This window comes from Trachinotus anak, unplaced genomic scaffold (assembly GCF_046630095.1).
Source record: "Trachinotus anak isolate AG129_WGS33_773 ecotype Australia unplaced genomic scaffold, CSIRO_AGI_Tana_v1 ptg000004l, whole genome shotgun sequence".
In the NCBI taxonomy this organism is placed as follows: Eukaryota; Metazoa; Chordata; class Actinopteri; order Carangiformes; family Carangidae; genus Trachinotus; species Trachinotus anak.
Window position 1 is genome coordinate 11,120,001 of NW_027273855.1, and position 21,663 is coordinate 11,141,663.

At 40.6% G+C, this 21,663-nt stretch overlaps 3 protein-coding genes across 5 annotated transcripts in view; 2 read left to right on the forward strand and 1 right to left on the reverse strand.

Moving 5' to 3' along the window:
• The first annotated feature begins 8,680 nt into the window (after window positions 1-8,680).
• Window positions 8,681-10,538, forward strand: wfdc2 (WAP four-disulfide core domain 2). Of its 2 annotated transcripts, XM_071475842.1 has the most exons (4): window positions 8,681-8,840; window positions 8,980-9,123; window positions 9,326-9,463; window positions 9,599-10,538. In XM_071475842.1, exons 1-4 carry the CDS (start codon window positions 8,738-8,740, stop codon window positions 9,730-9,732), a joined length of 519 nt encoding a protein of 172 aa, XP_071331943.1. In that variant the 5' UTR covers window positions 8,681-8,737; the 3' UTR covers window positions 9,733-10,538. The 2 variants fall into 2 exon arrangements, with proteins under 2 accessions (XP_071331943.1, XP_071331944.1); XM_071475843.1 differs by lacking the exon at window positions 8,980-9,123.
• A 738-nt stretch (window positions 10,539-11,276) lies between these two features.
• On the reverse strand, window positions 11,277-18,312 carry pigt (phosphatidylinositol glycan anchor biosynthesis, class T). The gene is made up of 11 exons (XM_071475841.1): window positions 17,864-18,312; window positions 16,860-17,037; window positions 16,196-16,323; window positions 15,910-16,010; window positions 15,527-15,701; window positions 15,278-15,375; window positions 14,889-15,045; window positions 13,976-14,176; window positions 12,979-13,144; window positions 12,710-12,793; window positions 11,277-12,593 (listed from the first exon to the last, which is right to left on the reverse strand). Exons 1-11 carry the CDS (start codon window positions 18,291-18,293, stop codon window positions 12,344-12,346), a joined length of 1,968 nt encoding a protein of 655 aa, XP_071331942.1. The 5' UTR covers window positions 18,294-18,312; the 3' UTR covers window positions 11,277-12,343.
• A 614-nt stretch (window positions 18,313-18,926) lies between these two features.
• phactr3a (phosphatase and actin regulator 3a) overlaps window positions 18,927-21,663 on the forward strand; it is a 31,275-nt gene continuing 28,538 nt past the window's right edge. For both annotated transcript variants that reach the window (XM_071475862.1, XM_071475863.1), the window contains exon 1: window positions 18,927-19,197. In XM_071475862.1, the coding sequence (XP_071331963.1) occupies window positions 19,095-19,197 (103 nt within the window). In that variant the 5' untranslated portion in view covers window positions 18,927-19,094. The remainder of the gene's footprint in view (window positions 19,198-21,663) is intronic.

Genomic DNA, 21,663 nt, shown 5'->3' on the forward strand with positions numbered 1-21,663 from the left:
GAAAAGAATAATAAAGTCCGACGATTTGTCTGTTCTGTTTTTTTAAAAGATTGTCTTGAACACAGTAAACAACGAAGGAAGGTAAATGGTTGCTGATGTTGAGGATGCGTAGATGGAGGAGCAGAGACAACATGGAAATGTTAATGTTGGACATAATGACGAGATGGTCAGAGCACCTTGATCTTCGTCCCTCAGCCTCACCTCTCCTGTTCATCTTATGACTACATGTAATTTAGCGTCAAAATAAATGTATTTAATTTGCTCTTAAAACAGCACTGTGTCATGCAGTTTGTGGGATAAACATCAGCGACGTGGCAGGGAAGTATGATTAGTGCTGATCATGCAGTATGCCGGCAGCTGATGACTCCATCGTAACAGATCAAGTCATAATTATTAATTTAGACACTGAATCAAAGCACACTGTTGGCTTCATCAGGGCCTCACTAATCTTACAGGCCTTCACTGTAAAGCAACATATGTGAAAGGCTTCCTTACATGTGAGATAGTTCATTACTTTAAAAGGAAATAAATGTCCCTCAACATTATTCCTTTTTACCATTTCAGATATTTTTCTCCTTCACATTTCTCCTTTTCTTTAAAACTTTTGCTTTATTTAAGTTATTTCAGCCCATTGAACTGTAGGAAATCAGTCAGTAAGGCAGTAACTCGATCTTTGTACTCAGTAACTTTTGCAAAAATAGCTCGTCTGTGTCTGTCCCAGTTCCTGATCTCATGATTATAAAAATATATCAGTGAGCAGCCACCTGAGCAAGAGTTGGATGGGAAACACAGATACAGTGGATCTTCAGCTCTGAAAGCTGGAGTCTGATCCTGCACCGTTTTCTCTCTGCCGCCTGATAGAGGTGTAGGAGAGCAGGGGGGAGAAAGAGAAAGAGAGGGAGGGGCACGGAGAGGAGAAATGAGGTTGAGCTCTGATGAGGATGAATAGTGAAGAGAGGAAGAGGAAAAAAAGGAGGAGGGTGGAATAAAGAGGACTGTGGTGGGGGGTGGGGGGTAGGGACTTGGGGGTGGGGGGGACAAAGAGGAGAAAAAGGAGGGGGAGAAATGGTGCTGAGAGGGGTCTAACTCTGGCATAAAAGTAAATTCAAATGCATTATTCATGGCTCTCTGTGTCAAAATATCATTTACGTGTGCTGTGTTGACTCATGGCTCGTAAAATGAGAAGGACATGAAAAGAAAGAAAGAAGGGAGGAAATAAACAACTCTGGAGGCTTTCTCTATTCTTGGCCCGAAAATAAAAAAAGGAGCCCTGGTGTGCTCTCCCTCAACTTATTAGGCATCAATTATTTATTATACTCTCTGTTTACTATTCTTTATCTGTGTAATAAACAGCTACCTTGTCAAAGAAAGTCTCAAATCTGTCTTCAAAGTCTGCAGGTATGAGAGGGACCGGAGGGGTTTCTGGTGTATTTCACAACTGGATGCAAATGCAACCTAAGTAACCTAAAGAAAAAGGCTCCTCTCTCTTGTTATTGACCCTTAAACCCAACACACAGAGCCATGAATATGTGAGGGTGACAATTTTCAAATCAACCCTAATTCCCCTGTCATCGAATGACTCTCCAACTGGCTGCTTCAAATCTGGGCCAAGATAACCAGCTGTTTGCAAGGTTTGTTTCCATTTTAATTTTGGGGGATTTTCTGTATAATGAGTGCTGCCACCACTGTACTATCATCAAGCCTCCAGCTTCTCTGTTTGGGACCACTGGCCCCAGACAGTACCCACATTGACACCACAGCAGCCCCTACAGGTGTGCAGCAGTACTACCACTGGCATCAGCTTCACTCTTGTTTAATTACAGTAATAGTGGTTTCCAAAGTGGGGGTTGAGAACCACACAGCTGGTCGCAAAGATAAATCTGAGGAGTCATGAGGTGATTAAAAAGCAGATAAAACCTTTACACTGTACTGTATGATGTTTCCAGATGAAGTAATAATGTTACATCTTAAATTATTTGAATAAAACACTCACATAAAAAATTTATTTTGTGTTTGACCTGGTTATAACAGACATGTCAAAGCAAAAAGGTCTGTTTCTGGAGTTGCAAAACAGAATCAGGTTAGTGCAGTGTTAAGACCAAGATGTCATAATAAATTAGATTATAATTGGGCTAAAATGCACATTTATATAGAATAAACAATTTTTTTGTAATGAAGTGATTGATGTGTAAGAGAATATACAAAAATGTACATGACTCGCTGCAACATGAAGCAGGATTTATCTAAAGAAATGAAACATGTTATGTTTACTACAAATAGATGGTATACTTCTTGTAGTTTCCTCAATCTTCCTCTTCCTCCATATTTGTATGCATGCATGCATGTATGTGTGTGTGTGTATGTGTATATCCAGTGAGGGTGGGGGCACATATGACCTGCTCTACTTTTATTTTGATTTATAAGGCTGGTGGAGAGCATCATCACAGAATCGCTTCATCTTCTCTCCTTTATTACACCACATTTGTTTTCATTTTACTCCCAAGGCCTGGCTGAATACATTACAGATTTCCCATGGGGCCCCAGGGCCAGCTTCTCCACCACAGGAGACAATGGGATGACGGGGAGGGATTTCTGAGCATGCTTCATCATTAGAGGCATTAGCATTATTTTGACTTCAAAACATTATCACAGGATTATCATTATTCTCAGTATTAGCAGGATAAGTAGACACATTTGGGGGAGCATCGGTTGAGCATATTGGTTGGAATAACAAAAGTAATAATTGCTTGAGCCAGTAAGTGATTATTAGAGGCATTAAAATTGTCAGTTTTTTTTAAGCCACTATTTCCAATGAAAAAATAATAATGACAACTCAGTCATACACCCTAACCTGAAACTCCTTTCCTTTCCTTTCCTTTCTTTTCCTTTCCTTTCCTTTCCTTTCCTTTCCTTTCCTTTCCTTTCCTTTCCTGTCCTTTCCTTTCCTTTCCTTTCCTGTCCTTTCCTTTCCTTTCCTTTCTTGTCTATGCCTGAGGGCAAAGTGGGCACAAAATCTGATTCGGTCCGAGGAAGATAACTAAGACTAGAACATTATGGTGGGGATAATATGGCAATTGGGTTTAGCATACAGAGGTCAATGGCAGGTTAATGTACAATGTAATACATGATTGACTATGGGAGTCCAGGGGGGAGGGGCCTTGAGGTCAGGGGGGGAGGGTGTGGAGACTTGTTTTGGGTCAGTCTGGAAACAATATGAGCATGAGGTGGGGAATTATGCCCATATATCATGTTTGTCATATGACTTTGCACTGAAAGATTACTGTTAGAGTAGCACAGGAATCCTGTACAATTTATAATTTGCTTCCAAAACACTCTATCCCTTTTCTGAAAAACAAAACCAATGTTTTACATTGATTTAATATCTCCAAAAGAAATGTTCTCATATCCTCAAAAGAACAATTTGCTTTAACATTTGCTGTTAGGTCTTTAGATGTAGATATTGAATTTTACAGGCTCAGTTATACTGACTATTAATACTTACATGTTGACATGTCTTCATTTTACTTTAAGTCAACCATATTTTTCCTTTCGGTGGTTCCATTATGCAAGCATATCAATTTGCTATTGTTCATCTCCATCCACGAGCCTGTCTTTGGTGACAATACCAAAGGCACAATGAGGCCATAAAAATTGGCAGATTACCTCATTTGAAACTCTCAGCATTTCCCTCAACTCCAGCCCCAACCATCCATGCTCTAAGGTTCACGTACAGTCATACTGAACCATCTTTTTTTCACCTCATTCACATGTTCAGCATTCACAGCCACCAGTGAAACTGATAGCATCTACATCATTTCAAGGACATACAATAACACCCACTAGCCAAGCCTTGTTACATGAATACATGGGTTTCCAGCAACATTATTCCATGATTGAATTCCCAAGGACAAGAGGAAAAAAGAAAACATTGGGGAAATGGACAGGGAGGGAGCAGAAGGGAGCAGTAACAAGGTATTTTTAAGGTTTTGTGTGGTGGGAATGAAACATAAAAATACAAACGTATGAAAATACTATACCCTTGTTTATGTGCACGTGTTCTGAGCATACATGTATATGCAAACACATGCAACACACACCCCTGCAAGTGTCAGATACGTCAGATGGTGTATGAAAGTAAATGAGAAAAACAACAGATCTTAGATCTTAAAAAGCTCACAGCTGAGATCCCACTGGCTACTGAGCTTGCTATAAGCAATGTGGTTGGACATGTAAATTTTTGCTCCTTGGGGTAAAATTACTTCTCACTGCTCACTGCACCCTGTATAATAACCTTCTGGATTCTCCCTGTTTGAGGGTTTGGGGGATACCTGTCAATCAAATCAAAGCCAGACAGAATACATTTACATAGTTACACTACATTGCAACATCCGAGACTGGAAAGACATATTTCGAAAAGAGAAAGGATTTTATCATAGATGTACATGATATCATCCAATTTTATAATTTTGACCAAAACATACACATAATCACATGAATACTGAAACATACATATATATATATATATATATATATATATATTGTTAAGAAGCTTCATGCTTCATGCTTCATTACAGAACTTCTTTGACTTGAGTAATAATGTACAGATTGGTGGCAAACTAAAAGAAAAAGATTCAGGCTGCTAAGATATTCAAGGGGAGACACCCACCTAGAGGTAGTGAATGTCACTGCACCTGAAGCCCAGCATTTTGTTGTTTATGTACCAACCTACAGTATAATGTTGGAGTACATGGTTACAGCTGGCTTGAAAGAATGACCACACTGACGGTTACATAAAAACAACTTTTTATAGTTTGAGTTACTGTCCAGACCTTTCTTATGTTTTCTTCCACATAACTAATACATTGATTCAAAGGATAGCTTCACCCAAATTACAGAAAAAAAACAAAACAAAAAACATTATTCTACTTTCCTTTAGAGGTATATAGCCATTCAGATACAGGGACAACTGTTACTCAAGTACTTTACTAAAGTATTTCTATACTTGTAGTACACTACATTTCAGAGACAAATATTTACTACACTACATCTATTTAACAGTTATAGTTACTAGTTACTAGACATATTGGAATTTTACATGCAAAACATATGATCACTTTCTAAAAGCTACGAGCTGCAACATTTTTACATAATCTTGTATTTACATTTATTCATTTGGCAGATGCTTTTATCCAAAGTGGCTTACAAATGTTGTTTCCACTAAAGCTTCAGTAAGTGTGTCATTATATATATTATTCAGGGCCCATTTCGTGGCATATATTCATTCATTCATTCATACATCAACTCTTTATGGAGAACTAGTGTCCCTGTTACTGAAGAAAGTCATTTTGAAAAATCTGCGGCTTTGTCCTGTGCACCTAACCCACACATGTAATGCTGACATATTGGGTTTTTGTCTGGTACACCATTACACAGCACAATAGATTGCATGGGTTGGCGCCACCTTATCAGCATCAGGGGACTGAATCAGATAGACAGTCCAGTCTCACAGCTCGACAGAACAGAAATCTAATACATGCAAAGCAGCGTGCTGTCTCATGCAGAAACAAAATGTAATTGTGCAGACTATCTCATTAATTTGCCCTTATTCCTATCATAGCTTGTGGATGTTGTGTTGCTCGCTGCTCGTGTTCATAAGCAGAGTTGTCAGATGTCATCTACAACAGAGATACAAAGACAAGACTGAGAAGCAATGAACAGGCATAACTGACTTTCAGTGCTGAATCAATACAGTCTGGAAGTGAAAACACCGTTAAGTGCAGACTCCAGCCAACTATGTTGTATTAAAGTCAAGATGAAGCGACTTTTCTGGGAGGGGATGACAAGGTGTTTTGCATTTTACTGTCCTGAACAGTGTAGATACCCATTTGGCATATAAACCCTACATTTACAGAAATACTAATGAAGGAAATCTATGAAGGGACCCAGTGTGTTACACATGCTAGTGCAGCACAGGCTAGCTCTGACACGGAGTGAGTGTTCAGCTCAGAAGACATTATTTAAAAACACTATAAAGATATATAAGACACAACTATTCTCCATAGCTGGGGTACCAAATGTCTTATAGATAAGGAGGTAGAAGGAAAGCATAAACTTAGGAAATATTGTTCAAATCTAAATTATGATAATAATAATAATTAGGTAAGAACATGTGACAATACAGATTCCCCTGTCCAATAGCATCTTCACAGATGAATGTTTAGACTATAGTTTAGCCTTTTTTGGAGTAAGGTGTGGTCAAATGTTGCAACCATGTGATACCTGGGAATAAATAACCACAGTCAGACAAGACATCTTGAGGAAATTGGTGTGGCACTACTCTAATTCACATGCTGACTGTGTAATGCTCATTATTTTCTCCTTGGCGCCAAGCTCACAACGAATACTTCTGCCTAAGACATCTGAACTCCTGGTGATCGTCTTTTTCTCCAGCTCACAAAGATTTCCACCACACTGCATGCCCAATTCTAAAAAATCTACCGTCTTACACATTAAATCCATAATTTTTGCATAATATATGGCTCTTTGAGTTTGTCATATCTCTAACATTAGCCTTGGTTAAGTGGCTGATGACACAGCTAGCTGGTAACACAAAACATGGAAAAGCAGTTCTGTTGCACAACTGAAGTGTTAGTGAGAACGAGACTTGATCACCTCTGATGTAACAGCTTACATGTAAATCCTGATGACACCAATAGATGGCAATACAGGGCGAGACTGAGAACACTCCACGCTGTGGAGAACAGTTTGAAAATAAAAAACAGAAGTCACCTCTGTCAGATACACAATATTCATAGGGGAGGAATATTTGAGAAAATATTGCAACATAGTGTGAACTAAGTAACTAAATTAAGATGTAAGTTGATAGGATATTTGTACAGTGACCTTGAGAGCTTGACACACTGCGGCTTAGAAAACACATGCAAATAGACAAACCACAAACAAATTCCGAAAACATCATCAATATGACAACATACGCTGCAAATACTGACAACACAAACAATTACACAAACACACTGCAAATTCTCACAACAAAACCAAATTCACAGACATGATGCAAATACTCACAACAAAACAAAAGTGTTTCCAGGCAAAACAAGTTGAAGTTGAAAGCATTGAACAAGTGTGCACGGATTTATTTTAATATATTCATTATAATACATCCATGAATGCACATCCCAGCCGGATTCATCACTTTTTTGTGTCCCCTGGAAACACATAAATTGTGCTGTGTGTATTTGCAGTGCATGCGAGCATTTGGTTGTGTTGTGAGTATTTGCAGCACATGTGAAATTGATGACAGCGTTTTCTGAATTGGTTTGTGATTTGTCTACTTGCATGTGTTTTCTAAGTTTCAGCGCATTGAGCTTCAGGGCCACCATACTATTAGATGTTGCACTAGACCACCAGCATCTCAGACCAAAATAAACGCTTCATGGGCCACACCTCCGGCCTCCATTTGTTTAACGCAAACTCACTCTGTGTACTTTCAAGGGAGCAGCGGGTATCAGGATGGTTACTGTTAAAGGAAGCATCAGAGAGACTCAGGTCCAAGTTTGAGCCTTCTTCAGACCCAGACTCAGATGAGGAGTGTTGTTAGCGTAGTATTTCGTATGTAGCAGTAGCAGTTACTAATTAGTAGTTTGCACGGTTAGTATAGTTAGCATCTTTTATTTGTTTATGCTGTTTGTTGGCTTGTAACTGGCAGTGGCTGGCACAGTGTTAGTGGTTGTGCTAATGAAAACTCTAGCTGTCTGTACTGACAAGGTTTGGGCTTATTTTGCTCACCCCTAATCCTTGCAGGTTGACAAGATTCCTTAGCTGTATGAAACCCTGGCTGTCAGAATCCATCTTAATGAGACTGACGTTGGTTCACAGCAGTTCCAAGGTGGAAATTTGTAGCCATTTCATTGACTGCTTATTTCACTCATGATATGTCTGGTACTATATAAAAACATCATAGAGACATGTTGACAAGGTTAAAAACTTGATCGCAAACTTTATGGATGTTTTGATGGGCCACTGGCCAACTGGGATTCGAGCCGGTTGTCCCCATGGCCGGTCAGCCTTTCTCTCTCGAAGGCCCTGTTACGAAAAGCATAATTTCTTTAGTGGAGTAAAATATTCTCAAAAGTTGCTTTCACCTGAAAGTTGCACTGTGACATATTTCACCTGTGTGGATGGTCCCTGTGTGTTTATAAACATGGGGAGGGCCGACGGTTTAACAGGAGGGACTCACATGCACTAACACACGTGCTGCCAGACCAGATACCAAAAGAGGGAACAGAGAAATTGGGATTGCCACACATGCAGAGGGGATGTGACTTCGTTCTCTGCTCTGGGTTGTCTGTAGCAAAACTATTTTATTAACACATTTTCAAACTTTTAGTTTAATTCAATGTAAAAAAAAAAAAAAAAAAAAAAAATCATGTTGCTATTTGGGCTACAAAGTGAAATTCCAAATATACATCTATAATGATAAACACCATTTAATAATTAAAAAAAATACACCCATGGAGTCCAAATTCCTTTAGCAGCATCTACTGGGAAAAGTGTGGCTGCTTTCATGTCTCATCAAAGATCTCTGAAGTGCAGAGACGGGGATGTAACTCTGCAGGCACAAGGACCCAGCATCTTCTGACTGGGCTGCTCAGCCTGCAGGTTGCTCACAGGGATATTTGTCCAAACAAGAGTACATTCTTGTGTGCAAGAAGTTAACATGGAGAAACACTGGTCTGCAGTTTGTGCATTGCTTTTAGCACTCAGTATATGTGTGCACTTTAACACAGTTTTTGCTGCAGCAGCTGATCGCAATTTGACAGGTAAGTTTGATTTGACTCAGATGGTAATCTGTGTTTAATGTAGGATCTGCCAATTTACTGTTTCCCTCCTTCATTAATGTAATCCCAGTTTCCACTGCTGATCTTTTCCCTTTTCTGCTTCGCTGCCTCTTTCTCTCAGTGATTCTTCCAAAACCAGGCCACTGCCCACGTCGCCTTAATGTTGTCCCATCACATAAGGGGTGTGTGTGTGATGAAGACTGTCCTGCAGACCACAAATGCTGTGTCTTTGACTGTGGAGCTGTCTGTGTCCCTCCGGCTTTCAGTACGAGCCACAATGTTTAACTTTTCTCTCAAATGGGCAGCTGTCAAATCTTTGGTTAAATCTTCTCAGTGACTGAACTGATGTGGAAATCAAGCATGGACTTTCCATAGGGCAACAGAAAGGCCCTTCCAATCAAAAGCCACAATGTCCAGACTTTCTATTTTAGCCCTCTTTGTATATATTGATTTCTCCTCCCCTACAGCAAAGCCAGGAGTGTGTCCTCGCAGGCGCTGGGGCTCAGGGTTGTGTGCTGAATTTTGCTCCAATGACAGTGACTGCCCAAGCAATGAGAAATGCTGCCACAATGGATGCGGACATGAATGCATTGCACCATACACAGGTAAGATATGAAGTGGCAAAATCCCAGATAATGCTCCCCCTGTAGTGTTTGTGTGATCACATTAATGTGTTGAAATCTGCCACGTGAATACTTGAATACTGTAACTGAGTGTGTTTATGTTTTTTGGTGTGCCAGTGAAGCCAGGTCGCTGCGCTCTGCCCCAGGGAACCCCCATGTGCGCTGAGTACTGCTATCATGATGGTCAGTGTCCAGGAGAGCAGAAGTGCTGCAGGACGACCTGCGGCCATGCCTGCAGTGAGCCCTGCTGATGGGACTCACATTGACTCAGCTGCATGTGTGTGCATTCCTTTAGTTTTTCTTTCATGGAACAACACAGAAAATGTATTATGTTTGTACCTTCGCATAGTAGCACACTTCGGTACTATATTTGAGCACCGGTTTGCACAAAGTTTGATTCTTTGGGTCGAGAAAGTTAGTTCACATAGTTATATAGTTATTTTCTGTACCTGTACTTTAAGTACATAGAGAAATCAGCAAGATTTTGTGAATACTTTCATGGTTCAGTAATCTACTCTACACTTGTATAGAACTATAAAATAATCTCTTGTTCTGTTGTTGTGACACAGTCAGAGGAATTGTCCTCTAACAATCTTTTTCCCTTTGTAAGCCAATCTGACAAAACCTTCTTATAAAGAAAACGTGGTCACTTTGGAGAACATCTTAAAAATGGAAGGGGACTCATCAGCTTAGTGCCACTCATAGTTTCCAGAAGACCTGTGGTATGTTTGTATTTTAACTTTTTTAGTTTACAACTTAAGTAAGGTCTTGACCTTACCCTGTAAAGTGCCTTGAGATAATGTATATTATGATTTGGCGCTATACAAATAAAATTGAATTGAATTGAATTGAAGTAATTGTACTTTGCTGTCAGTAACATTTTGGTCAAGTTGTACTTCTGTACGAGTAGCAGTACTGCATATTCCTAATGGTCTAAATGGATGAGAAATTTACTATACAGTACTTTTATATCTGTTTCTCATGCAGTTTGACAGTATGGAGCATTTTTCTATTTTTTTGTATCACAATAAATAAACATGTGTCCAGAACCTAGAAATGTGTTATACATATATCACCTTGTTGGTTACAGGTCTCAAGTTTCATTGGTCTCTTTTATGGGCTTTTTAGACGAGAGTTTGGCTGCAAAAGAAATGATGAAATATGCCAAGAATCTAAAGTGCTTACTGGCAGAAAACAAGACTATACAAAGAGGTGGCCAAGAAGTTCTGCTGCCCAAACATTTCAACACTGTTGCACCCTGACCTCACATATCTCAAAATGTAGCTCAAATAGTTTTTTTGTACAAACATCAACATTTCACTTTTTAATTTACAAGAGTGTCTAGGAAATCACAAACATATGTTCTGAATAAAGTGAAGGCTATGTCACTGAGAACTGTGGCAAGCCACTTATCACTGAGAGTATGCGTCCTTGAGAGACAGACTGTGAAGGCTGAGCCAGCAGAGCTGTGTTCCCTGGCCGTGTATTATACCCACTTGCTTGGAGAGAAAACATAGTTTGCAGCTGACCAGATATGAACATCACTTATGTGGAATGCTGCTTTTCCTTTTGTTTTTGTTCCACACTGTTGCCAAACGTGCAGGGGTGAGAAACGCTGACCGGCCAAATACAGAGACCACTGTGTTTGCTCTCTCTAGGTCTGCCAGAAGTGGGGCCGAGTTTGTTTACACAAAAATGTGGGCACTCGGTGGGAAGTAACAGAACTCCAGCTCCGGTGCAGTTTTGAACGGTGTAGCTTCTTACACAGCTAGAAATTTGAATAAAATATTTAAAAAAATGTTTGTCAGTTTATTGAAAAGGCAGTTAAGAACATTTAGGTTTTGCCACATACACACACAGTACCGCTTCAAACATTCTGCACACTTCTTCACCGCCAGTGAAACAGAATGGACTTTTAGGCAGACAAGTATAACTTATATTTGCCATAAGACACATTGAAACTGCATTAAAAAATTTCAGGATCTGCAGACAATCACCTTTAACATTCAAGCATGCATCCAATAATGAGTGCAAAATAGATGTTTGGTTAGAGGGCTGTTGTTTTTTTTATAGAATAAGTAGTTCCAGACGAGTACTGTGGTTGCTCAGGGACATGTCCAACTTAAACAAAAAATGTTCTGCAGAACACGCATCAGATAATACAAGCACATCAGGAATTTTAAACGGACAGGAAATACTTCAGCATGATTTCTAGTTCCATCTTGATGCTGTGTTTAGTACGCGTGGTTGTAGGAAACCCAGTATTTCAGAGTCATTTGATGTTCTGTCATACCTGAGATTTGATCACATGTGACATTCTGACTCAGTCAACATGACTTTAGGGGTCATTTTATTATATCTTTCCTTGCAGGGAGATGGGAATCAACAGGTCAGGAACATCTTCTTCTATCTAAACTCAGCGGCTTCATAGTGCATTTATAGAAACAGAATTTTACCGCAGTTTCCTCACAGTAACAAAATCCCTCAGTGACAGTGTGGCTATGTTATGATGGAGTGGAGTTATGGTTTCAAAGATCCACAAAATAAAAACAATCAAACAAAAGAAACACTCTGGTGCAGTTACCACTGCTGCATACTCCACAACTTTGGTTCCTTCTTCTTGTCAAACAATAACAAAGCTCCAAGTAGACAATGTCCACATTCTTTTGTCCTCAGCCAGCAGTGATCCTGAATATGTTAAAGTACAAGAGCTATTCATCCTATTCCATTTGAAAACAAAACCTTCAAGTTGACTGTTCATACCAGTGTTCGACTCCCTGAATATCACATGTTTACCAGTGGTTTCGCCAAAAGGAAAATTTCCTTTCTAAAAGCAGAGCCAGTTGGCACTGGTGTCCAGCCTCAGAGTGGCGGCACGCCCCTCATTTTGCGGATGATATTGGCTATCCGCTTGGCCAGTCCTGGGCTGGGCTCTTCTATCTGGAAGCTCCGGGTCAGTAGGTTGTAGAGGGAGCCATAGCCCACAGCCACCACAGTGCAGGTCAGACAGATGACATTATAAGGCATACTGAAGTCTGGAGTTGGAAGGTTGACCAGCAGAGGTTCTGTGTAGATGCGCACAAAGTAGCTGGACTCCTCTTTACAGGGGAAACTGGTGGGAGATGGGAAATTTGATCATTTGATTTTCTAGACAAACAAGCTTCTCGACAGGAACTCAAACATCACATAGATCAGTTTTCCTCAGATAAGAGACAACTTTATACTTACAAGCTGCTGAAAAGTGGACGTTCCCGAGTGCCATTTGTATCCATGGCGACAATACTCGGTACAAGAGAGCTGATAACTGAAGACCTAAATGTTGAGAAAATCAGATTTTAGTCATTCTGAAAGTGAGAAAAAAAGAAAAATCCTAACAATGAATGCAAAACCCCCCCAAACAAAACCATCTGCTCGAACACCCCTTAAATTAATGACACGACTACAACTTCACAAGTTTGACAGTGACATGAGTGGCAACATGTGCATCTTCTGCATACCCGACATAGAAGCCGTGGTTGGGATCAGGGGTGTATTCAGTCCATTTGAGCAGAGCCCTCTCAAACTGCACAGTGACCTCGGTGACAGAATTGGGAGGAAGCTGGACCAGCATCTCCAGGAGGTGGGGCCTCACGCGGTCCTTCGACGGCTGATAGTGGATGTAGCCTGGCAGAGCAAGATAAACATGAGTGACCACTGAACTGATACAACTGATGAGAGGTTCTACATACATATGCATATAATGTGACAATAAATCAAAACTAATACTAACTCTGATCATTTTTGAACAAAGACCAATCACCGAGAGAGAAAGGTATACCAAAAAATGTCTTCCCAATAAAAAATGAATTACCAGCACAAACCCTTGAGCTCTCATATCAAAACATGTAACTCGTGTTCTCCTCCTTGTGGTGAAAAGAAGCACTTACATGGAATTACATGAAACAATGATTCCTGTGGGGAATCTGCACTCATATATGTGCTACAATACTTTTACTAATCTATTATCAATCAATAAGTAATCAATATGTGAGCAAAATATTAGCTGTGTAAGTAGAAGTACATTAGCAGTCGATTTTTATTCATTCCTAAAAATTCCAACAGTTTTTTGAACAGGTACACAGAAGGGCAGCTCTACTTTCTACAGGAATGTAAACCAGCTTCTTCTTCCTGTCTTTAAAGCTGCATCAGCCACCAGTTAAAATAACTGTAAAGAGAGAGAGTCACACAAAGCAAATAAACTTGATGTGTGTGGGAGGTGTTTGAAAGGACATTTCTCCTGATGATAAATTGAGGGAAAGTTAAGCTTCTTCTGCTCACACATTTCTGCTGTGTGTGTTCAGCGCAGGTAACTTTGCATCGTATAAACATCTGCTGGTTAACTAGTGTAAGCAATATAATCAACTTACCTCTTCACTACACTTACACAGAAATGTTACACTGTGTCATTTCATTCAACTTCTTTGATTTCTATAAAAACTTTGTGAAGTGACTCACTGGGCTTGTTGTCCTTTCCCTTGCTGGTGACTGTGAGGGTGTGGATGTAGAGACGAAGATACCAAGGTACTGAATCCAGCAGCAGCACAGGGAAAGACCTGTACGGGTGGTTGTTGTACATCAGAGTGTGAATCTCTCCTGTCTGGAGCCCGTAACCGGCCACGTAGCGCTCAGCATGGAGCAGGGGGCGCAGCATGTCACCTGCATGGGTGGAGTATGTGACAGGGTGCTTTAATGGTCGACCACGTGGTAAACATCGCAGCAGAAAAAAGAAATATGACACTAAAAGGCTGCTAATGGTAACAGTAGTGTAGGTTAGTAGTGGTGCTGGGGAATATGATGCATAACAGGAAACTGTTATGAGTCTTGTTTCTCTTCTTAAAGAGAAAAAAACATCTGTTAATAAGTTTGATCCTGATGTTTGACAAAGTAGCAAGTACATTATATAATCTATGTCTCTGATTGATCTCTAGGAACAAATAGGGACAAAGTTGCTTTGGCTTAAAACACAACAATTTCAGACACAAATAGTGGTTCCCCATCAAATTTTTTGGCTTGAAAAAAGAAATGTATCGGAAATAAAGCTCAGATACTGCTTGTCGAGGTCTTGCTGTCCCAAAACAGAGAATAAGCTGGAACAGACTGCATATTCACTGGTAAAAAAAAAAACTGCAAAGTCATAGAATAATGTCAAGAGGAACTTAATTTTAGGCTTACAAGCCAAACACAGTCACAAACATTAAGAATAAAAGAAAAGTAGTTACAAGGTAAAACCAGAAGAGATGTAAGAACCAGATGCAGTTGAGACATTTTTGTTAAGTCATTTATAGTCTTTCTTGTTTCATCAGACATAATTAAGACCATCTCCAGCACGTTACACAAAGCTGTGTCATGTTCTGCCTTTCTTTCTCACCCTCACTGGATTTCCAGCGGATCAGCAGGTTGAGGGAGCGCATGGTGCCAAAGGTGATTTGTTGGGTCAGATCGTAGACGGAGAAGGTCCGTCTGTCCCCCAGCACCACTGCCTGGCTCAGCAGGGGAGTGGCCGGGCTCAGCTCAAACTGCTCCCCCTGCAAAATGACATCATGTTAATCTCCATCAAAACAGGTGCAGATCCCCATTCATACCATTAAAAGATGTGTCATTTGTAGAAAAGATTCAAATTATAATCTGCTACATCTGTTTTAAATCATCTTGATGCTGCTTTGACATTTTGGTAAAACAAATCCTCTTTTACCTTCCGTGACGTTCGAATGTACTAATCATTTAGAGTGGATGACAGCATATATGAGGAAATCAAACCTCAGGGTTGTCTGTGACGTCGATATAGATTTTACTGGAGGAGGCCAGGGGACAAGCTTCTGTCAGAGTCCGAGAGAACATCTTGAACAGGGACCACTCTGAAGAAACAAGCAGCTTTGAATCAACTAAAGCCAGAAAGATGTCATTGAGCTTTTTTTTTTCTCCTTCAACTGTACCAAACACATCTTACCACCAAAACTCAAAACTTAAATTTGGGATGAATGGAGGAAGAATCTGCTTTTTGGTCACCTCTTTTGCCCTGTCCAGAGGTGTGCAGGTCAAACACCACATTCAGCGTCTGTCGCAGCTCCCAGGATGTAGTTTTGCACTGTCCATCCTCACACACTGGTCTAATGTGCACTGCCTGGGAATGAAAACTGCTGTGGAAGAGTTTCTCTGACTTCAACAGAACAGCGAGACCAGCCTTCAAATGCAACGTGGCCACAGAGGGAAAGAAAAGAAGAAAGTCAGTTAGCTGCAGTGACCGATGTTTGAGCTTCTACCTTATACAAGGTGTTTGAGACATGAGATCGTGGATGTCAGTATGTGCATCATACAAAGGGGCACACATGACATTTGAGTTGTGCTGTTTTTTAAGACACACACACACACACACAAACACACACACTCACCTTGGATCCACATGGCAGGAGTTTCTTCCAAGGAGTCAGATTCTCTGTGCAAACAATCTCTCTCGGGAGGGTGGCATAGCGAAGGAAGCGGTGGTCTGTCACTTAAAATTCAACAGAAAAAACAAAAATCAGTCCGTATGCTATGCAATGCAACCTGGACAGTAACTACTGTGACAACTGCATGCTGCAAGAGTTTGAGGTGGCTGATCACACCATTAGCTTGTACACAGGTACATCTCTAGAGAATTAGAAAATGCATAGGGAGACTGAAGAAGCCTTGCTGTACCATTGCCTATACCCAGCGGTTTGAAGGAGGCACTGGGCTGAACAGTGTTGGTGGAGTCGATGAAGTTGAGTGAAGCGCAGAAAATCCCCGACAAAACATTTGTCAGCTCTTTCCATGTGCCATCCACACTAAAAAGGGCAGAAAAATGGTACGAAGACGTTTGAACAGACAGCCAAAGCATATCCTACACAGTTGTAGCAAAATATTAAGAAATTGTATTGAGTTTTTTCTCTGGAATTCGTCAGATTTTTGTATGAATATTGTAAGATTTAAACCTTAAATAGAAATAAAACTTTGAAAGCTTTGTCATCTTGTAATCAAAACAGAGAAGCTGTTGAATATTTTCAAACAGCCATTCTGTAAATGAAAATTCAAGCTGTCATCTTAGTTTCATTCTTGTTAAATATTCATCACAAACATAAATCTGCATCTTCCCTACATGCTTTGGGTTCCTTCAGATTATTTTTGGAATGTTAATTTGGTTTATTTGATATTTTAATATATTTATAATCTTTCCACCAACTACTGAAAAACACTTTATGCAAATAGAATAGTAAACTAATATTTCCGGTCAGTGATACAATTAGCATTTGTTTCAGTATTAACTTTTTCCCAACATTTCCCCTGCTCTGATGCTCTGCAACAACCAGAGGGTCATACTCACTCTGTCACAGAGTCCTGGAACCATACCCAGAGTTCAGCCCCAGGAGGGGACGGCAGAAAGGGCTGCCCCCACTGCATGGTCCTCCAGTAGCCCTGCGTGAAGGAGATGTGCAGCTCTCGCACTGAGAACTTAGAGATGACCTGGCCCAGGGACTTGGGGAACAATCGGTAGTGGGAGACTGAGAAATACAAGATTACATAGTTTAGGGTTAACAAAATCATTGTAGTATGATGGGTATATGAATTAACAACAGAAAAAACTAGGTGTTTTTGGAATTTAGTGGCTGTAGATCAGTTCTATTTTATATTCTTCCACAGTATACCTGTGTTAGACTGGAGTCATGCTACAGTAGTAGTAATAAACTTTTACTTTACTAAAATATTAATAGAAAGAACAAATGTGTGACTAATTTATGCAGGAATAGAACTATATTCCCCACTGAAAATAACAAGTAAGATTAAAAACTTTCAACAGCTTTTAATGTTTAATGTTAGCTGTATTTATGGCATTTTTATGTTAAGTTTCCATCTTGTTGTTTGTATAAAGACTATCTTGCATTGGTGTGGTGTGTTTAAATGTTTTGGTAATGACATTGCTGTGTGTTTCTATTCAGTAATAATGCAATTAGATACCCTGGTAAACTATTAATAAATTATTAGAAAATTAAATATTAAGTCTCAAGTTGTAAATAGGCAGTTTATAAATGAATTTTGGTGCAAATGTCCTGCAGCCCTTTTACAGATGATCAGTGGTTAAACAGTGCACTGGAGAAGTGTCTTTCATTAAATAGTTACAAAGACAGATTGAGTGTCAGGCTGAGGGAGGAATTTCCACAATCTAGCAACCCAGATGTTGCTCTCATTGCCGGATTATAAATTATCTATAAAGCGTTAGTAAACTGTGTATTGACCATTCATAAAGCTATTACAGCATATAAACCCGATATAAATGACTGATTCAAATTTAGCAAAATGTGTTTATCTCACCGCTAGCACTTAGCCTACCTTTGCTTTCTCTCATGAAATCAGTTTCCCACAGGGTGCGGAACTGGAAGCTGGCGTAAATATCTCCTGAGTGCAGCGGTCTGATGACCAGTTCTTCCTGAAAATCGTCTTTAGTCCGCGGCACCGATGAGGGGGCCACGGTTTCAGGGGCAGAGGTGTCCTGTTTGTCGGCTGCAGCTTCATCTGGAGTCACCTCTTCAACCACGGTCGCTTCCCATCGCCTCTCCTCCACGGCGGGCTGCTCGGCTGTTTGCTCCGCTGTTTCGGTGTCAGTTTGTGGATTGTCGACCACAGCGGCATGGTGATCACCCGTTAATGTCGTGTCTTGACTCTCTGTGACGATAAACACCGACAAACCACAAAGAATAAACAGCACAGCAAAATAGCTGCACCTGTGAGCTGCCATTTTTCTCTGTCGGTGGTGGAGCATTTCCGCGTTTGCGCGTCACAGGTTGAACCAGCCAATGGGCTGCTTCCATATGGAGCCCTGTGGCACTGACATGAACCTGCTTTGTTTTCAGCAAAATATTCTCATTTTCATATTTTACGAGTAAATGCTCATATGGAAGCTATTTTATTTTGTGCATTTGTTGTTAATATTAATATAAATATAAACTGATCTAAATGTTTGAAATAGTTTTAATGTGGAGGTGGTAGCCTATAGGTCTCAATGATGCTTTGGGGTTTTCATATAACTGTATATATATATATATATATATATATATATATATATATATATATATAGATATATATATCTTGCATTTTATGACGTTGCCTTGGCTGCTTAAACCCTTAAAACCTGCTCTGCAGACCATAAAGAAACGATTTGGGAAGAATGTAGAGATTTTGTGAAATGCGTTGCACCAACCAGAAACCTTTAAATTCATGAATATTAAAAGCACCATAAATGCATCAGTGTCTAAAGCATGTTAGTTGGTGTGTTGAATATTGTGCCGTGTTGCTGGACAGAGACGGGCATCATAGGGGGCATATCACCCCTCCCACATCCACACATCATCGCGCACACAGTCCAGACACACACACACACACACACACACACACACACTCACACACACGGAATTTCTGCTCAGCCATGGCTCCCTGGTAGATGCTCAAAGCGGCTGTTGTCAGAGCAAATTAAATCTGCACTCGCTCGCTGCTTTCCTCCTGACCTTGCCTGCCTCTGGTTGGGTTTTCAATATTTTATTTGGGATTCCTGTGCTGTCTCCCCATGGCTACATCGGATGGACTAGACGGCTGTCTGCAACGAGGCAGATCTCAAAGTGACCCGAACATACTCACCGAACCGGGCATCGATTTGGCTCACGGCACAGGTAAGACACCCGCGTCATTGTCTGGATATTCATTTGCTATAAAGACAAGTGTTTTTATATTGCCGCTTATTTGGCGATACAGCGGTTTCCATAAGGCATCCTTGCTTGCCCAGTGGGATATGAGAGCACCAAGGGATAATTAGCGCATATGCTTCCAACCTTGGACGTAAAATACAGACTGTAACACTGAATCCTGGAGCTGCAAATTGAAAATTAATGTGCCATATCAGCGTCTATGAAGAGCTGCATGCCCCTCCAGATTTACGCGTCATGAAGACGCCTGTAGCCCCATTGGGTTGTTATGGCTGCAAGTAGTATTTAGGAATCAGCGTGCAGGCCGTTTAATGTGATATTAACATTTACAGTATCTAATGCCTTCTGCACGATGCCAGCCTCCCTGTTCAGCATCACACAGTCTGCTTGCATGCGTGGTTCATGATGCCAGTTTAAAACGCTATTTGTTGTCTTATCTGGGCCATTGTAGCCGCGTTATTCAGGAGACACATGGGTCTCGCTTTCGGTTTTGGCGTGTTGCACTTTAAAAAAGGCACATGCACATCTATATATGCCTATAGCTCTGTCTCTGCGTATTGACAGCTCTGATATCCCCACCCCCCACTCCCTCTTCCCCTTACACTGAGTTGATCACTGTTGTGATCAATGACCGGCCACGTGATGTAGGCTATAGGTAGAAATACCCCCCCCCCCCCTCCAAATTCAGGACAGCCATGCATGCAAGACATCGATTCGCCAATTCATGGATCCTGCAGGTGCGCTCTCTAACATGGAGCTCTTGTTTATCTCTCTGTGGTCTGTTAGCCGTCCCTCTGCATATGGAATAATGAATTGATCTTTCATTAATAAGAGGAGAACACCAGGGAGCAGTCATGTTCTGCACTTCTCCAATGAACTCCTGCAAATAGTTGATCGTTATGTTTGCTATAAATCCCCCCCACTCTTGAATTACCAATATACTGTACTTTCTTCAGTGAAATTATGGCTTCAGTTTTTACGTAAGTGAGGCTATTTATGGTCATATTGTGTGGGCTTGGAAAGAGTCATTGCTCACTCCCACACATGGTGAGTTTTACGCACATGAAGAATGCTTGACTGAATGATTCAGAAAAAAGTGCCATTCACCTTTCAACTGTTCCCTAATGAAGCCTGCGTTTGTTTTTTTTTTGTTCAGATCTCACCTGTCTGCACTTATCAACTGCCCATAGCACGTTTTTGATGGAGCCTTGCTGAATTCAAACCTCCTATGGACGGTTTAATTCACACATGGGTGGATGTGATAATGTCACACTGGGTCTTTGACACACCTGAAAAAACAACACAGCAGCTTGGCACATCAGTGATGCTAGTGATGAGAGCTAAAGCCATCAGGCAACACTGAATATCACCCTTTCACACTGGAGTATATGCACAATTGTGTCACTCTCTAGGATGTGAATATACAATGCAAATAAAAGACACAGTAAATACAGTTGTTGCTGCAAGGACAATGTCAGTGTCTGGTGACCCAAAGTACACAACCCCCCCACCCCCACCCCCTCGTGTGGATCATCACTGCACTAGCGTCTGGGACACCAGCCTTAGCCAAAGGATTACTTTGGCAAAGGCTGCCTTTTTCCCCTAACACAGTGGCCCTTGCAGCTGCAGAAGCTGACACTGTATTCATCCACTTACTCAACACTGGGGAGGAGACTCAATAGAGCCAATAGTTAGAGCTGACCATTACAGAGAATCAGAGCAATGCTTTCTCTTGAATAAAGGTGCAGTAATAAAACAGCAGGAGCCCCGGAGAAGGACAAGTCAGTATAGGTCTCAATCCAACTGTCCACCAATCCAATGTTAGTTTTTATTAACTGCAAGGAATAACATTTCAAAGTGTTCACGCTTGACTTAAATAATATTTTCTTTTATTGTTGCTATAACTTTTTCTTCTGAGAGTCTGTCTTATGGAAACTGAATGGAAACAGCCTCCTCAAGCTGCTGATTTACAAGCATATATTTAAGTTGTTTAGGAACATAAGTCAAAACAGGAGCTGCAGTACGAAAACCTGTTTAGTCAGTTTGTTCAGGTGAGGACCCTTTAGATTCTCCTGCTAATAAAATGTCACTTTCACTCAGATGTCCACTTAGTCATTGCAGATTGTCGGCCAAGGTAATGGTGTGGAGAGGACACCTTGAAGCTTTGTGGACAGGGAGCATGTCCAAGCAGGGATGTCCCTGTGGCTTCACTCCATAAAGTAATTCTTCTCTCCGATAGAGAGCTGTACACAGCTAGAGAAGCGCTTGTGATGAAGTTTTAGGTAGGGTGTTTGCAAAGAGCACCTGTTCGGACGTGTAGAATGGGAATATCAGTACTAATTAAGTATATAAATATAAATATATAAATACACAAAAATACTGCAGATATACCTGCAACTCATTATTATTTCCATCATTAATTAACCTGTTTAA